We start from the raw sequence: 18,830 nt of genomic DNA on the forward strand, positions 1-18,830 counted from the left end.
ATTTTCCATGTCTGTGTGCTTATTTCTTGGCAGTGTTTCCATTGTCTCTGTTATCTCATGTTCTTATCCACTGATAACTCTTTACATAGTTATATCATTCTCTCATGCCCCATTGCTTTGTGGTAAAATGGAATATAGACCAGGGATACTCCTGTATGCTGAAAGCCACTGATATGCAAATCAAGGCACTAGCAAAGAAACACTTCTTTGAACAAAAACTAGCTTCAACTTCTGAAGTCCAGCTTTGAACTTGATGAACTTGAAGCTGTCTGTTCACTAGGTTAGAGTTGGAGGCAGCAGGCAGGGTGAAAGCAGGGAGTTGAGAACATGGCTCTGTCACTGCCTAGATAGGGCTCACCACTTTGGATATTTCTTTATCTATTAATATAAAAGGCCAGAGTTAACTTAGGTGATCTCAATGGATTTTTTTAAAAGAAGAATGATTCTGTTATCTACGTCAGAAGGATAGACAGGAATTTTAGCATACTGTTCAAAATTTTTCTCACGAAGGTTTAAATACTTGTTAGAAAGTTATAAAGAAGGCTGGGTGCAGTGGCTCACGCCTGTAATCCCAATCCCAGCACTTTGGGAGGCTGAGGCGGGTGGATCACCTGAGGTCAGGAGTTCAAGACCAGCCTGGCCAACATGGTCTCTACTAAAAATACAAAAATTAGCCGGGTGTGGTGGTGGGCACCTGTAATCCCAGCTACTGAGGCAGGAGAATTGCTGGAACCCGGGAGGCGGTTGCAGTGAGCCAAGATCATGCCACTGCACTCCATCCTGGGCTACAGAGTGAGACTCTGTCTCAAAAAAAAAAAAAAAAAAAAAAAGAAAGTTATAAAGAAAAGTATAACTTTAATAAAAGAAAATAGAGACCTCTGATATGAATATTAAATGTTAAAGGGAAAAACTAACTGCCCTCTGACAAATATGAAAGGAAGGGGAAAAAATTAGGTTTCCTGTGTGGTGGAGTGTGGTAAGGGGAGGATTATAATCCAAAACACTTTTAAGAAATGATTCTTACTATTTTTTCCTTGCTATTACTTAAAATTGCAATTTTTACTCCCAAAAGAAAAAAGGTATCTTATGTTTAAAAATGTCAGAGTTGGACGAGATTTTGAAGGGTTCTAATCTAATCTTGAACTCTGGTCCCTTTAAGGATCTCAGCAGTCACCCCAAATAAGCATGTATTTATGTTTGAATGGGTGACTAATAAATACACACAGATTCTTGATGTGTCATACTGCCTCATAAAGCAGTAGCTGTCAAAACCAGCCTAGCTTATGCAGGCTCTGCTTTTTTTTTTGACATGGAGCTTCACTCTTGTTGCCCAGGCCGGAATGCAATGGTGTGATCTCAGCTCACTGCAGTCTCCACCTCCTGGGTTCAAGTGAGTCTCCTGCCTCAGCCTCCCAAGTAGCTGGGATTACAGGCATGTACCACCACGCCCGGCTAATTTTGTATTTTTAGTAGAAACAGGGTTTCACCATGTTGCTCAGGCTGGTCTCAAACTCCTGACCTCAGGTGATCCACCCACCTCAGCCTCCCAAAGTGCTGGGATTACAGGCATGAGCCACCACACCCGGCCCACTGAAGGTATATTTAATAATGTATTTTTAAGTACTGTTTTACATGGTTTGTTTGACACCAGTGCTCCATACAAACCCAGAACTACATTGCCAATGAATCCAAAAATATTTCTTGAAAACGTTGGTGTTTGCTATGAGTTGATTAAAATAGTATTCAATTGAGACATTGATTGAGAAATTCTCTCTTTCTTGGTAGGATGTGTGTTTTATGAATGATATGCAGTATCTACATTCCAAATATAATGACCCAGGCACTTGAGCATTTAGAACTTTTAAATATCTGAGGCAGAAAGTAAAATTTGAAATATACTGGAAAGAAAGCAGATTTTGATATTGTTTATCTGCATACTTATTGCTACTTTGATCCAGCAAGAATTTAAGGTGGGAATTTTACTTTTGAGCCAGACCTTTGTATAGTCATGTCAAGTAGAATAATTTATTACAGTAAATTTTAAAATGGGAATAAACAATAGAAATTTAATTTTTTTTCCCTTTATGTACTTAGGAATCAATATAAAGTATGTTTTATACTAAATTAGAATGTTGATGGAAACAGCTGATTTGTTGAGGTGGATGGAACATAAAGGTCATTGTCTTGATCACAATTATAAAAATAATTTTATGAAGTCAGAATCCCCAAAGCAGTTCACTCAGCTGCAGGAGAAGCAAAATATCAAGAAAGTTGAGAAAAGGTTTCAGAATATAACATGGCCCAAAAGAAATATATAATTTATATTTGTAATCTCTTGTTTTTCATCCTTCTTGCTTTTGTTTTTTGTGGGTTTTTGTTTTCAGGAGCTAAAAAGCACTTCTTTTCTTTCTTTTTTTGAAACAGAGACTTGCTTTGTTACCCAGGCTGGAGTGCTGTGGTGCGATAGTAGCTCACTGCAGCCTTGAACTCCTGGGCTCAAGCAATCCTCTCACCTTAGCCTCCTGAGTAGCAGGGACTACAGGCATGCATGCACCACCACACCTGGCTAATTTTTTAAAAAAAGTTTTCTTTAGAGGTGGGATCTTTGTTGTCCAGGCTGGTTTTGAACTCCTGACCTCAAGCAGTCCTACCACCTTGTCCTCCCAAAGTACTGGGATTATAGGCACCCAGGCTGAAGTACAGTGACATAATCATGGTTCGCTGCTGCCTGGATTTCCCAGGCTCGGGGGATCCTCCCACCTCAGCCCCCCAGTAGCTGGGACTACAGGCATGTGCCATCATGCCCAGCTAATTTTTTGTATTTTTTGTAGAAACTGGGTTTTGCCGTGTTCCCCAGGCTGGTCTCGAACTCCTGAGCTTAAGCGATCTGCTTACCTCTGCCTCCCAAAGTGGTGGGATTATAGGCGTGAGCCACCGCGTCTGGCCTTAACAGTGGCACTGTTTACCCCACTGACTATCTGGGTTGATTTAGCCGATACATCCTGTTGGACACCCTGTTCTTCCTTCATGGCTTGATGTGTAACTGTTGCATGCCCTTAAAAGAGACAGCCTTATAAAATAGAGAGGGGTCATTCTTTAATTAAGGTTATGTAAGAAGCTCTAGAACTCTGGTATTCCTGTTAATAATGCTAGCCCTTCTTCTCAAAGATATTTTATTGTTGCATTCTGAAACAATGAATATGCTATTTGGTAATTCATCTATTAATCAGAAAAGCTGAAGTCTTAGTCATTGTTTTAAATAAAGCTCATTTCATGTAGTTACTCTCTCCTTTCTAGCCATACTTCCCTGCCCAAACATGGATGCCAGAAGTGGGGTTTGTGTGCTTGGGATTTCTGGTTTTATTCATATGTTCCCTTATAAGCCAGTACTCCAAAACCGATATCCCTTTATGTACCTAGGTTTCCGCAGAAGAGTTCTGTGCACTCAAAGCTCAACTGTGTGTTGTCCAAATGTGCTAAGATGCTATCTTAGCTGTTGCTGATCTATTTTTAATATTTTGCAACATTGATTTAGGACATATGTAGACAAATAGTAGAATTACAAGAGATAATTGTGATCTTCTAGTGTGGGGATTGGCAAACATTTTCTGTAAAGAATAGCACAATAAATATTTTAGGCTCATAGGTCATATGTTCTCTGCTGCAACTACTCAACTTTGCCATCGTAGCATGACAACAGCCATATGTCATGCTTATATCAGTGGATATGGCTGTTTTAATAAAACTTTGCTTACCAAAACAGGCAGTGGGCCAGATCTGGCCTAAGGGCTATAATTTACCAATCCCTGTTGTAGATTATTTTCCTCATTTCACAGATGGAAGAACTTCATTTTAGAAAGTTAAAGTAGTTTTGTTAATGTCACATGCCATTAGGGAGTCAGGACTAGAATCCAAGTCTCCTGATATCCAGGTTTAGAGCTAGTTCTTCACATTTATTGTTAGGCTTTTTATGTGTAATAGATAAAATATTAACTTCCTTTTTTATAGTTCTGGAGTAAGGGCAGTTGTTACAAGTGTAAATTAAATCACCCACTAAAGTTTTGTTAATTCTACTTTGTTACCAACATTCTAGATACAGTGTTACAGACTAAAGAAAGTGATGCCTGAACTTTGCTCATTCCATTGTACCACAGTCCTTTAGAATCTTCACATGAATTCAGTAGATTGTTTTTTATTCTTAGATGCTCCCAAAACACACATGTGCTCATGTACGCACACACATCCAGCAGGAATGTGTTCATATATTCACCAGAAGTTAGAATGCTCACTATTAATAGTAGCCCTAATTGAAGACTAACTGAATGCCTGTCAACAGTATAATGGACAGGCTGGGCACAGTGACTCATACCTGTAATCCCAGCACTTTGGGAGGCCAAGGTGGGTGGATCACGTGAGGTCAGGAGTTCGAGACCAGCTTGGCCAACATGGGGAAACCCTGTCTCTACTAAAAAAAATACAAAAATTAGCCAGGTGTGGTGGCGCATGCCTGTAGTCCCAGCTATTCAGGAGGCTGAGGCAGAAGAATCATTGAACCTGGGTGGAGGAGGTTGCAGGGAGCCAAGATGGCGCCACTGCACTCCAGCCTGGGTGACAGAGCGAGACTCCATCTCAAAAAAAAAAGAAAAAAGAAAAGAAAACAGTAGAATGGACAGTGAATTAGGATGTAATGACACAATGATACACTGCATAGCAGTAAGGATTAATGTTCTACGATTCTACATGACAATATATTGAGCAAAATAAGCCAGGTGGAACAGCGGACAGGCTATTTGGTTAGAAGTTAGGCTACCTTGGTGGTAGGTGAGTCTAAAAGAGAGGCAAATAGGGGCATCTGGGGTGCGATTATACTCTCTTTCATGACCTCCATAGTGTTTGAGTATTTTCACTTTGGAAAATTAATTCAGCTGTGTACATGTGCACATGTATATATCCACATGTATCCGTATGTGTGCTTTTCTGTCAGGATTTTATATGTAAATAAAAGTTGAACTATTGTCAGTAATGTTACCTGCCATTAGAGCACCTCTCATGTGCTAATGTAATGCTAAGCTCACTGCCCCAAAGGATCATAGACCGGTTTATCTGAAATGAGCAAACTAGGGTCCAGACTACCTTGCCCAGTCACTCAGCAAAGTCTAGACTAAGCCAGGACTAGAGCCTGCAGCTCCTTGGTTCCCTGACCTCTACTGCTGGCCATGCAAAAACACATCCAGTTTTGTGGTTTTTGATGAGGTGACATTTGAATAATGAAATAGCAAAAAGCAAAAACATATACACCAGAATCTTCCCAACAAAATTGCCACAGCCTTCCATTCCTCTGTCCAGCAGTCTTCCTGGGACCACATCTTGAGAGGCAGTGCTGGAAAGGAAGATGTATTTATTTCTCCCTCTCTGACTGTAGTTTATTTAAACTGAGTCTCCTACTGTGTGTTTGTCTGATGTCTAAGGCCACTTTCATACCAGAAGTGAAGATGTTTATGATTATTTTAAGAAATGAGAGCTTATTTTGAGAGAAGAGTAGAAATTCCAGGAATTCTTCTTTTTTTTTTTTTTCTTGGCTAACATAGGAAATGTGTTTTGTTTTGTTTTTTTAATTGAGACAGTGTCTCACTCTGTTGCCCAGGATGGAGTGCAGTGGCATAATCTTGGCTCACTGCAGCCTCCGCCTCTGGGGCTCAAGCGATCCTCCTACTTCAGCATCCCGAGTAACTGTGACCACAGGCTCATGCCACCATTCCCAGCTAATTTTTTGCACTTTTGGTGGAGATGGGGTTTTGCCATCTGGTCTTGAACTCCTGAGCTCGAGCCATCTGCCTGCCTCAGCCTCCCAAAATGCTGGGATTACAGGCACGAGTGACCACACCAGGCTGGAAATGTGTTTTAATCCTGGCTATTAGCGCTTCCTGCAACTTTTTTTTTTCTTTTTAAGTCTGTTTAGTGAAACAGTTTCCCGGAGATCTCTCCGAGGTCCCTTCCTCCTCTAAGATTCTCCGAATCTTCCCTGAATTTGCCTGAGGTTGAGCAGGGTGGAGACAGCAGGTGGTAGCAGCGGCAAAAGATGCGGAGACAGCAGGTGGTAGCAGCGGCAAAAACTTAAAGAGAATAACTTTCAAGTTTGTAAATAAAGCCCAATACAAATAAAGATGGTAATGTGGTCAAAAGGTCAGGTTATATTTTGAAACTCTAAATCTTTCACATGGTCATTCTTTATCAAACATCCATTTAACAAAAATTTATTATGTGTCAGATGCTGTGCTCTGTGTTTCTCCTCTTTTTCACTGGGGCTTAATTTCCTTTTTACAAAGCCCCTGCGGTAGTAGCAAATGTTATTTAAAGCATTGTGATTGCATGAGGTCATGGAGTAGTCCACATACGCAGAACCCTGGTCCTCCTGTACAGTGAGTATTTGCTGACTCATCTGTATGTCCTTTTCCTGGTTCCTGTTTAGGTCCCCAAGCAAGAACTATTCTTATGCAATCAAGTTTACCACAGGCTCAGCTGGCTTCAATATGGTAAGGAATGAAAAGTTCTTTGGTTTGGATAAAGTGGAAACTTGCTTAGATTGGTGTGGCCTCATGGGTTTTAGATTAATACCGTTTTTTATGGGGGAATATGTAGAATTTGCTTAATTTCAGTGAGTTGTAATGATTGCCTGTTTTATAATACTATTTCCCCCTCTCAATTTTGAAAAATACAAAAGCAGATTAATACAATAAATTCTGAAGGAGTGATAATACAACTTAACAATTCTCAACTCGTGACCAGTCTTGGCTCTCTCTTTCTTTGATTTCTTTTTCTTTTTTTTTTTTTTGAGATGGAGTTTTACTCTAGTTGCCCAGGCTGGAGTTTAGTGGTGTGATCTCGGCTCACCGCAACCTCCACCTCCCGGGTTCAAGCGATTCTCCTGCCTCAGCCTCCTGAGTAGCTGGGATTACAGGCATGCACCACCATGCCCGGCTAATTTTGTATTTTTAGTAGGACAGGGTTTCTCCATGTTGGTTAGGCTGGTCTTGAACTCCCAACCTCAGATGATCCACCCGCCTCAGCCTCCCAAAGTGCTGGAATTACAGGCGTGAGCCACCATGCCCAGCCTCTTTGATTATTTTAAGTCAAATCTTAGTTATATAATTTCTACTGCAAATATTTTAGCTTTTATCTTCAAAAGAGAGGGATTTTCCTTTTTTTCATTCATTATTACTATTATTATTATTATTATTACTTTTGAGATGGAGTCTCGCTCTTTCATCCAGACTGGAGTGCAGTGGTGCCATCTTGGCTCACTGCAACCTCCACTTCCCAGGTTCAGCCTATTCTCCTGCCTCAGCCTCCTTAGTAGCTGGGACTACAGGCATGAACCCCCACGCTTGGCTAATTTTTGTATTTTTAGTAGAGACAGGGTGTTGCCATGTTGGCCAGGCTGGTCTCAGGTGACCTGCCCACCTCAGCCTCCCAAAATGCTGAGATTCCGGGGGTGAGCACTGCGCCTGACCGACTTTCTTCTTAGCACAGTCATAACAGCAATAGCTCACCTAAGTTTTTCAGTAGTCATCCTTACCATTAAATTAATCAGGGAACGTTCACATTCCTTAGAGTGCCTCAGAATGTTTTTATAGTTCATTTGTTCAGCTCAGGACTGAAATAAGCCTATATTTTGCAATACTTGATTTTTCCATCTTTTATGTCTCCTTTAATCTATAAATTTCCCCTTGTCTTGTTCTCTGCTTCTTTTCCCAAGTCCCCCAGGCCGCCCCCCAACCAAAAAAAAAAAAAAAAAAAAACTCCGTTAAAAACAAACCACATCATTTGTCCTGTAGTTTCTTAATGGCTTAACTTTTGAAGAGTGCGTCACTGTGGGATTGTCTAATTTGTTTCTGTATTTCCTGTAAATTGATAATTAGATCTAGAGCAAAGTTTCTCAACCCCAGCACTATTGACATTTTGGGCCCGATAAATCTTTGTTGTTGGGGGATGTCCTGTATACTGTAGGATGTTCAGTAGCATCTGTGGCCACTACTCACTGGATGCTAGATGCCAGTAGCATGAGCTCCACACCCAGCATGACAATCAGAAATGTCTCCAGACTTTGATAGATGTGCCTTGGGGTACAAAATCTTCCCTGGTTGAGAATTGCAGATCAGATTTGATTTTTTTTTTGTTTTGTTGTTTTGTTTTTTGATAAGACTGTGCCAGAGAGGTCTCTGTGTACTCTCCTCAAAAGGCACATAATGTCTCTATTGTGTAATGATTTTGAATAGCTATCGATGAGCATTGCCTGGGTCCTACAGGCTTCCTTAAATTTAAATGTTAACTAGAATGGTTTCTTAAGAAGTGTGCATGTTTATAGCTGTATGTTGGTGATTGTCCCTGGAAAATAAACTTTGTCTACAAGACTCACTGCAAAGTTCGTGATTTTCTTGCAGGCCACATTGATAGGGTTGTTTCACAAATGATCAAGCTCTAATGCAGCTTCCTTTGCCCTTCTCTTCCCTTCTGTTTTGTATGAAAGAGCTTGCCTTTGGCAGTAGACTAGACCAGTTAATAAACATCTTATATCTTTGACACACCCAGAACTCTTTAAATCGGGGTATTGAACAGTATCCTAGGGCCCCCTGAAATATAAACTTAAGATCTAACATTAATGGAGTTTGGTTGACAATTTATTAGGTTGTTCTCATGATACCAGATTATATCGAAATATTTATTTTAAATTTCTCATTTATAACTTATCCTATTTGAGAAAAACGCTTGAGGCTTCTTCTGTTAGAGTGTTATATTCTGCTGCTACACACTAAAAAAGATATTTTAATTAAATGCTTATAATCATAATTTAGGTAAGTGTGGTGAAAAAACAAGAATTTCAGCCACCTTCTAACTGGTTTACCTAGGACTGGCTAATTGTGAGACACAAAAAGGAAGAGAATAAGGAAGAGCGGGCAGGGGTTTCATTTTATTTCATTTGCATTTCTTTTTAAAACTGGGTATCTTGCATATGGGAAGGGCAAAACTAGAGGAACAGAAAAAAGATCAGCAGTTGCCAGGGGATGGGGGCAAAGGAGGGAGTTGCTACAACCAGACGTGGAATTTTAGGTAGAGCTGACACTATTCTGTATGTTGTGGTTCATGTTTGTCAAAACTCTCAGACTTATACTCTAGAAGGTGTGCCTTCTACTTTATGGAAATTATAACAAAAAAAGTTTATAGCACCTAAGGAAATTTCAGAATTAAGGTTTCTTAGTTTTTGGCATTGGCAAAGCCAGTTTCCCATTGCATTTGTCCTGTTGACATTCTAGGGAATGGATGTGTTGTCATGTATCTTCTTTTGATGGTCCAGAAATTGTTTAGTAAAATCACATTCTTGGACTTGCCAGGAAAATGTTTGCTGTAATTAGCTACTTGGGCAAGTTCATTATGAAGAATGATGGAGACTGAATCCTGAAATTGAGGAAGAGGAAACACTTTGACCCTGTGGCTGGAGTTCATAAAGATCCACTGTGTAGGCCTAGATTAAGGGGTGGCCAGCTCTGCCCAGTGGGCTGAATCTGGCCTGCATCTGTTTTTGTGAAGAAAGTTTTTATCATACAAATAGCCATGCCCATTCATTTATATGTTGTCTATGGCTACTTTTCTGCCAAAATGACAGAATTCAGTATGATAAGGATTGTATGTCTTATAAACTGTAAAATATTTACTACCTGACCCTTTACTGATAGTTTGTCATTTCCTGGTCTAGAGCAGAACATTTAACAATATTGAGCTGGGTATGGTGGCTTATGCCTATAATCCCAGCGATTTGATAGGCTCACTTGAGGCCAGGACAGATCAGCCTGGGCAACACAGTGAGACCCCCATCTATACAAAATATTTTAAAAATTAGCTAGGCATGGTGGCGCACACCTTGTAATCTCACGTTTGGGAGGCTGAGGCAGGAGGATCATTTAAGCCCGGAAAGGCTGTGGTGAACTATGATCATGACTGCAGTGAGGCTGCAGTGAGCTGTGATCATGACTGCAGTGAGGCTGCAGTGAGCTGTGACCATGACTGCGGTGAGGCTGCAGTGAGCTGTGACCATGACTGCGGTGAGGCTGCAGTGAGCTGTGACCATGACTGCGGTGAGGCTGCAGTGAGCTGTGACCATGACTGCGGTGAGGCTGCAGTGAGCTGTGATCATGACTGCGGTGAGGCTGCAGTGAGCTGTGACCATGACTGTGGTGAGGCTGCAGTGAGCTGTGATCATGACTGCGGTGAGGCTGCAGTGAACTGTGATCATGTCATTGCACATCAGCCTGGGTAACAGTGAGAGCTCATCTGTTAAAAAAGATACATGGAATATGAGTGTGTTATATTTTAAATATGCAAAGGTTGGGGAAGAGTATCATTATAATCATAGCATTTGTTGAATGAGGAACACTGTCCCAACTACTTGTAATTTTATCTTTGCAGCAGTATAAAATAGGTACTATTTTGACAAAATGAGGGACAAAGAGACTCAGTTGGCCTGTGGTCAATAAGAAAACATAACTTTTAAATCACTAATGAATAGTAAAAAGCATGAATTTTCATGAAACCGGATTACAGTTAACTTTTTGTTGAATAGGAATCTTTCTGACATTGATCAAGATGGAAAACTTACAGCAGAAGAATTTATCCTGGCAATGCACCTCATTGATGTAGCTATGTCTGGCCAACCACTGCCACCTGTCCTGCCTCCAGAATATATTCCACCTTCTTTTAGGTAAGGAACATGGGCTCTGATCAGGAATTGTATGCGGAGTATATGAATTCCAAACTTGGCTTTATTGACTATGTGTCTTACCTGATTTTCATCCCTGACAAGGAAACTAAGTATCCGTGAATTCTAGAGACTCTCATCTAGGTCTATGTTAATCTTGGGCCCATTTTGTTCTTCAAAGTACTTGAAGTATATTAGTGAAACAATGAAGTAAAACATCAAAAGATTGTTGATTTTCTACCAACCTATGTCATCAATGCTTACCAGAAATTTTCACAACAGATGCCAGCAGCAAGAGAGAAACTGCATGAGCCTATGCATAGAGAAGAAACCAAGGAGATCACACTTGTGAATTCCACACATTTCAGTGGTAACAAAAGCTGCTAGCAATGTAGAAATTATAATCAGGAAGACAATTAAAGAAAATTACCCTGGACTGAAAGACAGTCTCAGTAAAGATGTCAAGAGAGTCACCTGAGGTCCAGTATTATGACTGGCATCCTCATTTACATCCATGCATGCATGCACACGCTGCCCAGGACAGCTCTGTCTCCTGGCTTTGAACATAAAAACTGAATATGAGATCCTACAAGTACAAAGGAGAATGAAAGAAAGATTAAGATTTCTGACCTGAGTCCTCAAACTGCAGGAAGGACTGGGGCAAAATCCCCTTTAAATGAAGAGAAATAGAGCCATTACTGTGAGCACACACGTGGTACAGGAGCAAGCTGAGGAAACTGTGACTATGTAGGAAGCAACAGGTAGCTGAGGCACTTTGCCTGTGAAATCCCACAACTGCAACATTGGAAGCTGATAATAAATGCGTAAAAAGGATTGGGAGACGGTTTAAACACAGCAAAGTTAAAAGTGTAAAGTGGGGAGGGTGGTGCGGTGGCTCACGCCTGTAATCCCAGCACATTGGGAGGCCGAGGCGGGTGGATCACTTGAGGTCAGGAGTTTGAGATCAGCCTGGCCAACATGGTGAAACCCCGTCTCTACTAAAAATACAAAAATTAGCCAGGCGTGGTGGCAGGTGCCTGTAATCCCAGCTACTCTGGAGGCTGAGGCAGGAGAATCGCTTGAGCCCGGGAGGCGGAGGTTGCAGTGAGCCGAGATTGCACCATTGCACTCCAGCCTGGGGGACAAGAGTGAGACTTCGTCTCAAAAAATAAAATAAAATAACATAACATAAATAAATAAATAAATAAAAGTGTAAAGTGGAAGAAATTAGTAAACAAAGTGATTTGTTTTACGAACTATATAGACATTGCATGTGTTTCTTAGGGGGTGAAATGGAGAGATGGGAAAGGGAAGAGAGATGCTCCTAGTGAGCTGAGCTGCTGATCTTCCCTTGGAGGAATTTAAGGTTACTTGAGAGGGCAATGGAAATAGCAGCTCCCACTTAGTGCTCACCATGTCCCAGGGATTGTTCTTACCACTTTTTGATTATTAACTACTTTCATCCTTTGGAATTGTTTCAATTTTGGTGGTGATTCTTAAACAAGCTTGGCACTCAGAGTCTGATGACATTCAAATATTCATTAAAAAACTCTTTGTAAATAGAGAAGACCAAATCTTTATATTTTCCTTACTGTAAATGAAATTTGCTCCATGGCATGGTAAAATCTTTAAAAATTCTTCTTCATAACTTGTCCAACTCCACCCAGACAGCTCTGTGTGAATCTATTTTTCTTTTTCCCCGCAATTGCAGAAGAGTTCGATCTGGCAGTGGTATATCTGTCATAAGCTCAACATCTGTAGATCAGAGGCTACCAGAGGAACCAGTTTTAGAAGATGAACAACAACAATTAGAAAAGAAATTACCTGGTAAGGCAGCCTTTATGTTGAGTTAAATCATTTAGATTAAACGAAATTAGAGATTTCCTATCTCTAAGACAAAGATAGAGGTAAACATAAATTTAGTTTTTGACATTTTTGCCTTGTAACTTAACTGACCTTAGTCGGAGATAATTGTTAATTAAGCTTGTGGATTTGGGTCTGGATAGAGAAATAAGAACATTATGCACTCTGCTAATGCACGTTGTTCTAACTTGTAACTTGAAATCTGATTATAAACTGCTAAACAAAAATTATGTAAATGTTATCCGTAGAATATACAACACTAAAAACTGATGAGTATTAAGGTGATTGCTTAATACCACCAGTGCCGAAATAGAAAATCAAATCATCTACTGTTATTTTCTCATGTTGTTATAAGAGAATTGGAAACTCCTTAATTGCAGGAACCTATTTTAAATTTAATGTGAACCTATTTTATTTTATTTATTTTGTTTTTTGAGATGGAGTCTCACTCTGTTACCCAGGCAGGAGTGCAGTGGCGCAATCTAGGCTCACTGCAACCTCCGCCTCCCAGGTTCAAGTGATTCTCCTGCCTCAGCCTCTGGAGTAGTTGGGACTACAGGCACATGCACCACGCCCGGCTAATTTTTGTATTTTTAGTAGAGATGGGGTTTCACCATGTTGGCCAGGCTGATCTCAAACTCCTGACCTCAAGTGATCCACCTACCTCAGCCTCCCAAAGTGCTGGGATTATAGGCGTGAGTCACTGCGCCCAGCTGAACCTATTTTAAATAATCCTCATTTACAATGATAAATCCATCATACTATTAAAATATTCTAAGGTGGCTATGAATTATTAATGATGAGATGATAATGATACTAAGAAGCAAATGAAATTATGGAGTCTTTTATGATAAATACTTTGTCAGTGTCATTTTGCTGCATTTGAGATGCTCAACAGTTAATTGGTCTGGTGAGAACACTAGCTGTCCCAGTTTATTGTCTAAACTAAATTACCTTTTGTTCACTGATGAAATACTATTGGAAATATTTTACGTGCAAGCCTGCATGTTGAGCAAAGAATCTAAATGTTAATACATGGTTCATACTTTCTAGAAACTTTAAAATATATTAGAGGATTTAAGACATCCATATAAGCAATCACTTCAGCAGTATGTGAGTGGGATAAATTCCTGGAGAGTATTATAGATGCACAACAGACCTCACTTATGGTTGGTTGGTGTAGACTGGGGAAGGTATGAGGAATTAAATGTCTGTGGAAGAGGTCACAGTTGAGTTGAGAGTTGAAGATGAATAGGGTCACCACAAGTGGAAGTGAGAATAGTTCAGGTTTTGATAACAATGAGAATGAAATTTCAATGGCAGATAAGGACAGGAATGCTTGGAATGCAGAATTTTCTTTTTCTGTTTTTAGTAGACATTCATTTAAAATTTTGAACAGGAAGCAACATTATCAGAGATTTCATTTGTGCATTCATTCCTTCAACAGCCGTTTATTATATGCCTCCTACATACTAGGAATATTGCCAGATGCTGGAATTAAAAAGATGTATAGAGACTTGGAGAGTTTTTTAAATTGAGATGAGATTCACATAATACAAAATGTACAGTTTAGAGGCTGTCTTAGTCTGCTTGGACTACCATAACAAAATAGCATAGACCGGGCAGCTTGAACAGTGGGAATTTTATCTCTCACCGTTCTGGAGGCTGGAAGTCCAAGATCACGGTGTGCAGATTTGGTTCCCAGTGAGGGCCCTCTTCGTAGCATGCAGACAGCAGCCTTCAGTTTTTTTGCTCACATGGGATTTCCTTGGTTTGTGCATGCAGAGGGAGACAGATCTCTCCTCTCTCTGTTTTCTCTATCTCTGTCTCTGCCTTTTTTTTTTTTTTTTTTGAGACGGTGTTTCGCTCTTGTTGCCCAGGCTGGAGTGCAATGGCGTAATCTCGGCTCACTGCAGCCTCCGCCTCCTGGGTTCTAGCGATTCTCCTGCCTCAACCTCCCAAGTAGCTGGGACTAAAGGCATGTGCCACCACACCCAGCTAATTTTGTATTTTTAGTAGAGACGGAGGTTTCACCATGTTGGTCAGGCTGGTCTTGAACTTTTGACCTTAGGTGATCCACCCACCTTGGCCTCCCAAAAAGTGTTGGGATTACAGGTGTGAGCCACTGCGCTCGGCAGTCCCCGTCTTTTTATAAGGATATTAATTTATCATAAGGGCCCCACTCCCAACGGCTAATTTTTTTTGTTTTATTTTGTTTTTGAGATGGAGTTTCGCTCTTGTTGCCCAGGCTGGAGTGCAGTGGCGCGATCTTGGCTCACCACAACCTCCGCCTCCCGGGTTCAAGCGATTCTTCTGCCTCAGCCTCCCGAGTAGCTGGGACTACAGGCATGTGCCACAATACCCAGCTAATTTTTTATTTTTAGTAGAGATAGGGTTTCTCCATGTTGGTCAGGCTGGTCTTGAACTCCTGACCTCTGGTGATCTGCCTGCCTTGGCCTCCCAAAGTGCTGGGATTACAGGCGTGAGCCACCGTGCCTGGCCAGCTAATCTAATCTTAACCTTCCAGAGGCTCCATCTCCAAATATCACATTAGGGTAATTAGGGCTTAAACATATGGATTTTGGTGAGGCGACACAAACATTCAGTTCCTAACAGTGACATTTAGTGCATTCACAGTGTCTTGCAGCCACAACCTCTCTGGTCCCAAGATACTTTCCTCACCTCACAACAAAACTCCGTATCCATCACTCCCTCCAGCCCCTGGCAACCACCAATCTGCTTTCTGATTCTTGGGATTTACCTGTTGTGGATATTTCATATAAATGGAATCATATATGACTGTTTATGACTGACATCTTTCACTTGGCACAATATTTTTGAGATTCATCCACCTTGCAGCATGTATCATTACATCATCCCTTTCTGTGGGAGGGGGACTTTGAATTTTTTTTTTTTTTTTTTTTGAGACAGAGTCTGCTCGTCACCCAGGCTGGAGTGCAGTGGCACAATCTTGTCTCACTGCAACCTCTGCCTCTCAGCTTTAAGCGATTCTCCTGTCTCAGCCTCCCAAGTAGCTGGGGTTATAGGTGCCTGCCACCACACCTGGCTAATTTTTTTGTATTTTTAGTAGAGACTGGGTTTCACCATGTTGGCCAGGCTGGTATGGAACTCCTGACCTCAAGTGATCCGCCCACCTCAGCCTCCCAAAGTGCTGGGATTACAGGTGTGAGCCACTGCGCCCAGCCAGGACTTTGAATTTTAAGATATCAGAGTAGAGGATACCATCTCCTCTGAAATCACCAAAGATGAGCAAGAAAACCAAAACATACTTGCCCGCTTTCATCTCTAATCGCTGACTACAGTACGTGAAGGAAGTCTGTCTAAAGCAGTGAAGTCCAAACAGGAATGTAGGAAGAAGCCCAGGAAGGATGCTCACAGCTGCAGATCTCAAGGCAGAGTGAGAAGCAATGGTTCTTAGATGTGGACCAGGGACTGGCATGCTGCACAGGGTGGCAATGAGTGCTCTCCTGGCCGGCGTTGGTACCAAGGAGGATTGCGTGAGGCCAACACAGAAATGAAATAGACACTGCTGAGGACAGTAAGGGACACGGATGATGGGATTGTAGAAAATGAAGAAATAAAATGGACAAAGTATTAGAAAAAAAAGGATAGAACTGAGTAATCATTCTGAATTTATAATTGATGTGTCAAAGAAGGAAACTGAATAATGGGTTAGAAAAAATTGTTGACTGACTGTGATCTCCATAAGGGTCAGGGCACAGCTTGTTCTTCAGTGTGAAAAGCCGAATGCTCACCTTTCACTCTGCTTTGAGAAATCTTGTTAGAATAGAGGACTCATCAGCACGGTTACAAGGCAAAGGGAAGGAGGGAGAGAGACAGAGACTCATGGTCCAGAAGAGAGGGGGTTAATTCCTAGGGCAAGCTCATGGGAAGAAGGGAAAGGATGGAGTAACAGGGAAGGAAAGGAGTCTGGATGGTGATGTAGAACTGCTAGATAAGGATCTTTTAGAAACAGTGTTTGGCGTGGAGGAGAAGATATAAACAGGTTAGGCAAAGGGGGTTTTCGTTGTGCTCATTAACAAGGACACAGAAGCTTAGGGAGTTCTGGGTTTGGGTTTGTACTACAAGTTTCAAATACATTGGTGAGTTTTCCTTTGAAAAGAGTACGTTGAAAATCTTGAGTTTTCATAGTTGCTGTGTTCCTTGTCTGAAGTAACGTTTGAAGATAAGAAGCGGGAGAACTTTGAACGTGGCAACCTGGAACTGGAGAAACGAAGGCAAGCTCTCCTGGAACAGCAGCGCAAGGAGCAGGAGCGCCTGGCCCAGCTGGAGCGGGCGGAGCAGGAGAGGAAGGAGCGTGAGCGCCAGGAGCAAGAGCGCAAAAGACAACTGGAACTGGAGAAGCAACTGGAAAAGCAGCGGGAGCTAGAACGGCAGAGAGAGGAGGAGAGGAGGAAAGAAATTGAGAGGCGAGAGGTAAGCAGGCGAGAGTGGAGCCACCCCGAGTTAGTGTGCGATCACCCCTTTTCAGAATTATCCAAGTGATCTGTTCACGCCATCTTTGTCTTTTTACAATTCAGTAGTTTTAGTATATTCCCAAAGTTGTGCAACCATCGTCCCTAATTCCAGAACATTTTCATCACTCCAGCTCTTTACCCATTAAGCAGCTACTCCCCATTTCTTTCTCCCTCCAGCTCCTATCATTAATTTTACTTTCTATCTTTCTAGATTTACTTATTCAGGACATTTTTTATAAATGGAATCATAAATATATGGACTTTTGTTTCTGGCTTTCATTTAGCATAATGTTTTCAAGGTTCATCCACATTGTAAAATGAATCAGTCCTTTATTCCTGTTTATGGCTGAGTAATATTTCGTTATATGGGTATACCACATTTTTTAATTCATTCAGCAGTTGATGGTCATTGTGGCTATTATAAACAATGATGTTATGAACATTAATATACAAGTTTTTGATGATACAATTTTGTAACAAACCACTGATACCAGTTAAGTGTTTTTCCAGACTGTTTTCTCTGTATACACCTGTATAAAAATATAAAGGTTTATATGGCAGAGAGTGTAAGGGCTGTATAATTTTTTAAAAACCACTGTAATAGTATCATACCAATTACATTGTTCTGCAATCTTTTTTTGTTTGTTTGTTTGTTTGAGACAGAGTCTTGCTCTGTCACTTCCAGGCTGGAATGCAGTGGCATGATCTCAGCTCACTGCAACCTCTTGCCTCCTGGGTTCAAGCAATTCTCCTGCCTCAGTCTCCTGAGTAGCTGGGATTACAGGTGCCCGCCACCACGCCCAGCTAATATTTTGTATTTTTAGTAGAGATGAGGTTTCACCATGTTGGTCAGGCTGATCTCGAACTCCTGACCTCGGGTGGTCCACCCACCTCAGCCTCCCAAAGTGCTGGGATTACAGGCATGAGCCACCACGCCTGGCCCGTGCAACCTTCTTTTTAAACTCTTTTAAAAATATGTCTGGGACATCCTCCCCATATTCTATGGAAGGCTTCATAAATGTAGCGCCATACCTGGAAAGGGGCTAAGCAAATCTTGTCTCTCTTTCCAATTTTAGTACATTACTGCAGAAGCAACACATGGTTCTTTCATGTGATTGAAAGATAAAAATGAGGAATTTTTCGATGTAAAAAAATAGCCTGAGTGCTGTGCCTCAAGCCTGTAATCCCAGCACTTTGCGAGGCTAAGGAGGGATGATCACTTGAGGCCAGTAGTTGGAGGCCACTGCATTCCAGCCTAGGTGACAGAGCAAGAACCTGTCTCAAAAAAAGAAAGAAACAAAACTTATAGCCATAACTCCTTTTTTTTTTTTTTTTTTTTTTTGAGGCAGACTCTCGCTCTGTTGCCCAGGCTGGAGTGCAGTGGCGCGATCTCAGTTCACTGCAACCTTCACCTCCTGGGTTCAAGTGATTCACCTGCCTCAGCCTCCGGAGTAGCTGGGATTACAGGCGTGAGCCACCATGCCTGGCTGATTTTTGTATTTTTAGTAGAGACAGGGTTTCGCCGTGTTGCCCAGGCTGGTCTCAAACTCCTGACCTCAGGTGATCCGCCTGCCTCGGCCTACCAAAGTGCTAGGATTACAAGCGTGAGCCACTGCGCCCGGCCCCGTAACTCCTTTTTGTTCAGACAGACACTAACAAAATTTTAATTTTCAGAATGAACAAAGGCAAACTTTTCTTCAACGTACCAAAAAAATGAT

At 41.4% G+C, this 18,830-nt stretch overlaps 1 protein-coding gene across 9 annotated transcripts in view; it reads left to right on the forward strand.

Moving 5' to 3' along the window:
* ITSN1 (intersectin 1) overlaps nucleotides 1–18,830 on the forward strand; it is a 257,613-nt gene that overhangs the window by 113,870 nt on the left and 124,913 nt on the right. For all 9 annotated transcript variants that reach the window (XM_034947835.3, XM_034947836.3, XM_008977693.5 and 6 more), the window contains exons 9-12: nucleotides 6,470–6,533; nucleotides 10,616–10,753; nucleotides 12,462–12,577; nucleotides 16,809–17,071. In XM_034947835.3, the coding sequence (XP_034803726.3) occupies nucleotides 6,470–6,533; nucleotides 10,616–10,753; nucleotides 12,462–12,577; nucleotides 16,809–17,071 (581 nt within the window). The remainder of the gene's footprint in view (nucleotides 1–6,469; nucleotides 6,534–10,615; nucleotides 10,754–12,461; nucleotides 12,578–16,808; nucleotides 17,072–18,830) is intronic.

Source organism: Pan paniscus, chromosome 22, assembly GCF_029289425.2.
Source record: "Pan paniscus chromosome 22, NHGRI_mPanPan1-v2.0_pri, whole genome shotgun sequence".
Taxonomy (NCBI): Eukaryota; Metazoa; Chordata; class Mammalia; order Primates; family Hominidae; genus Pan; species Pan paniscus.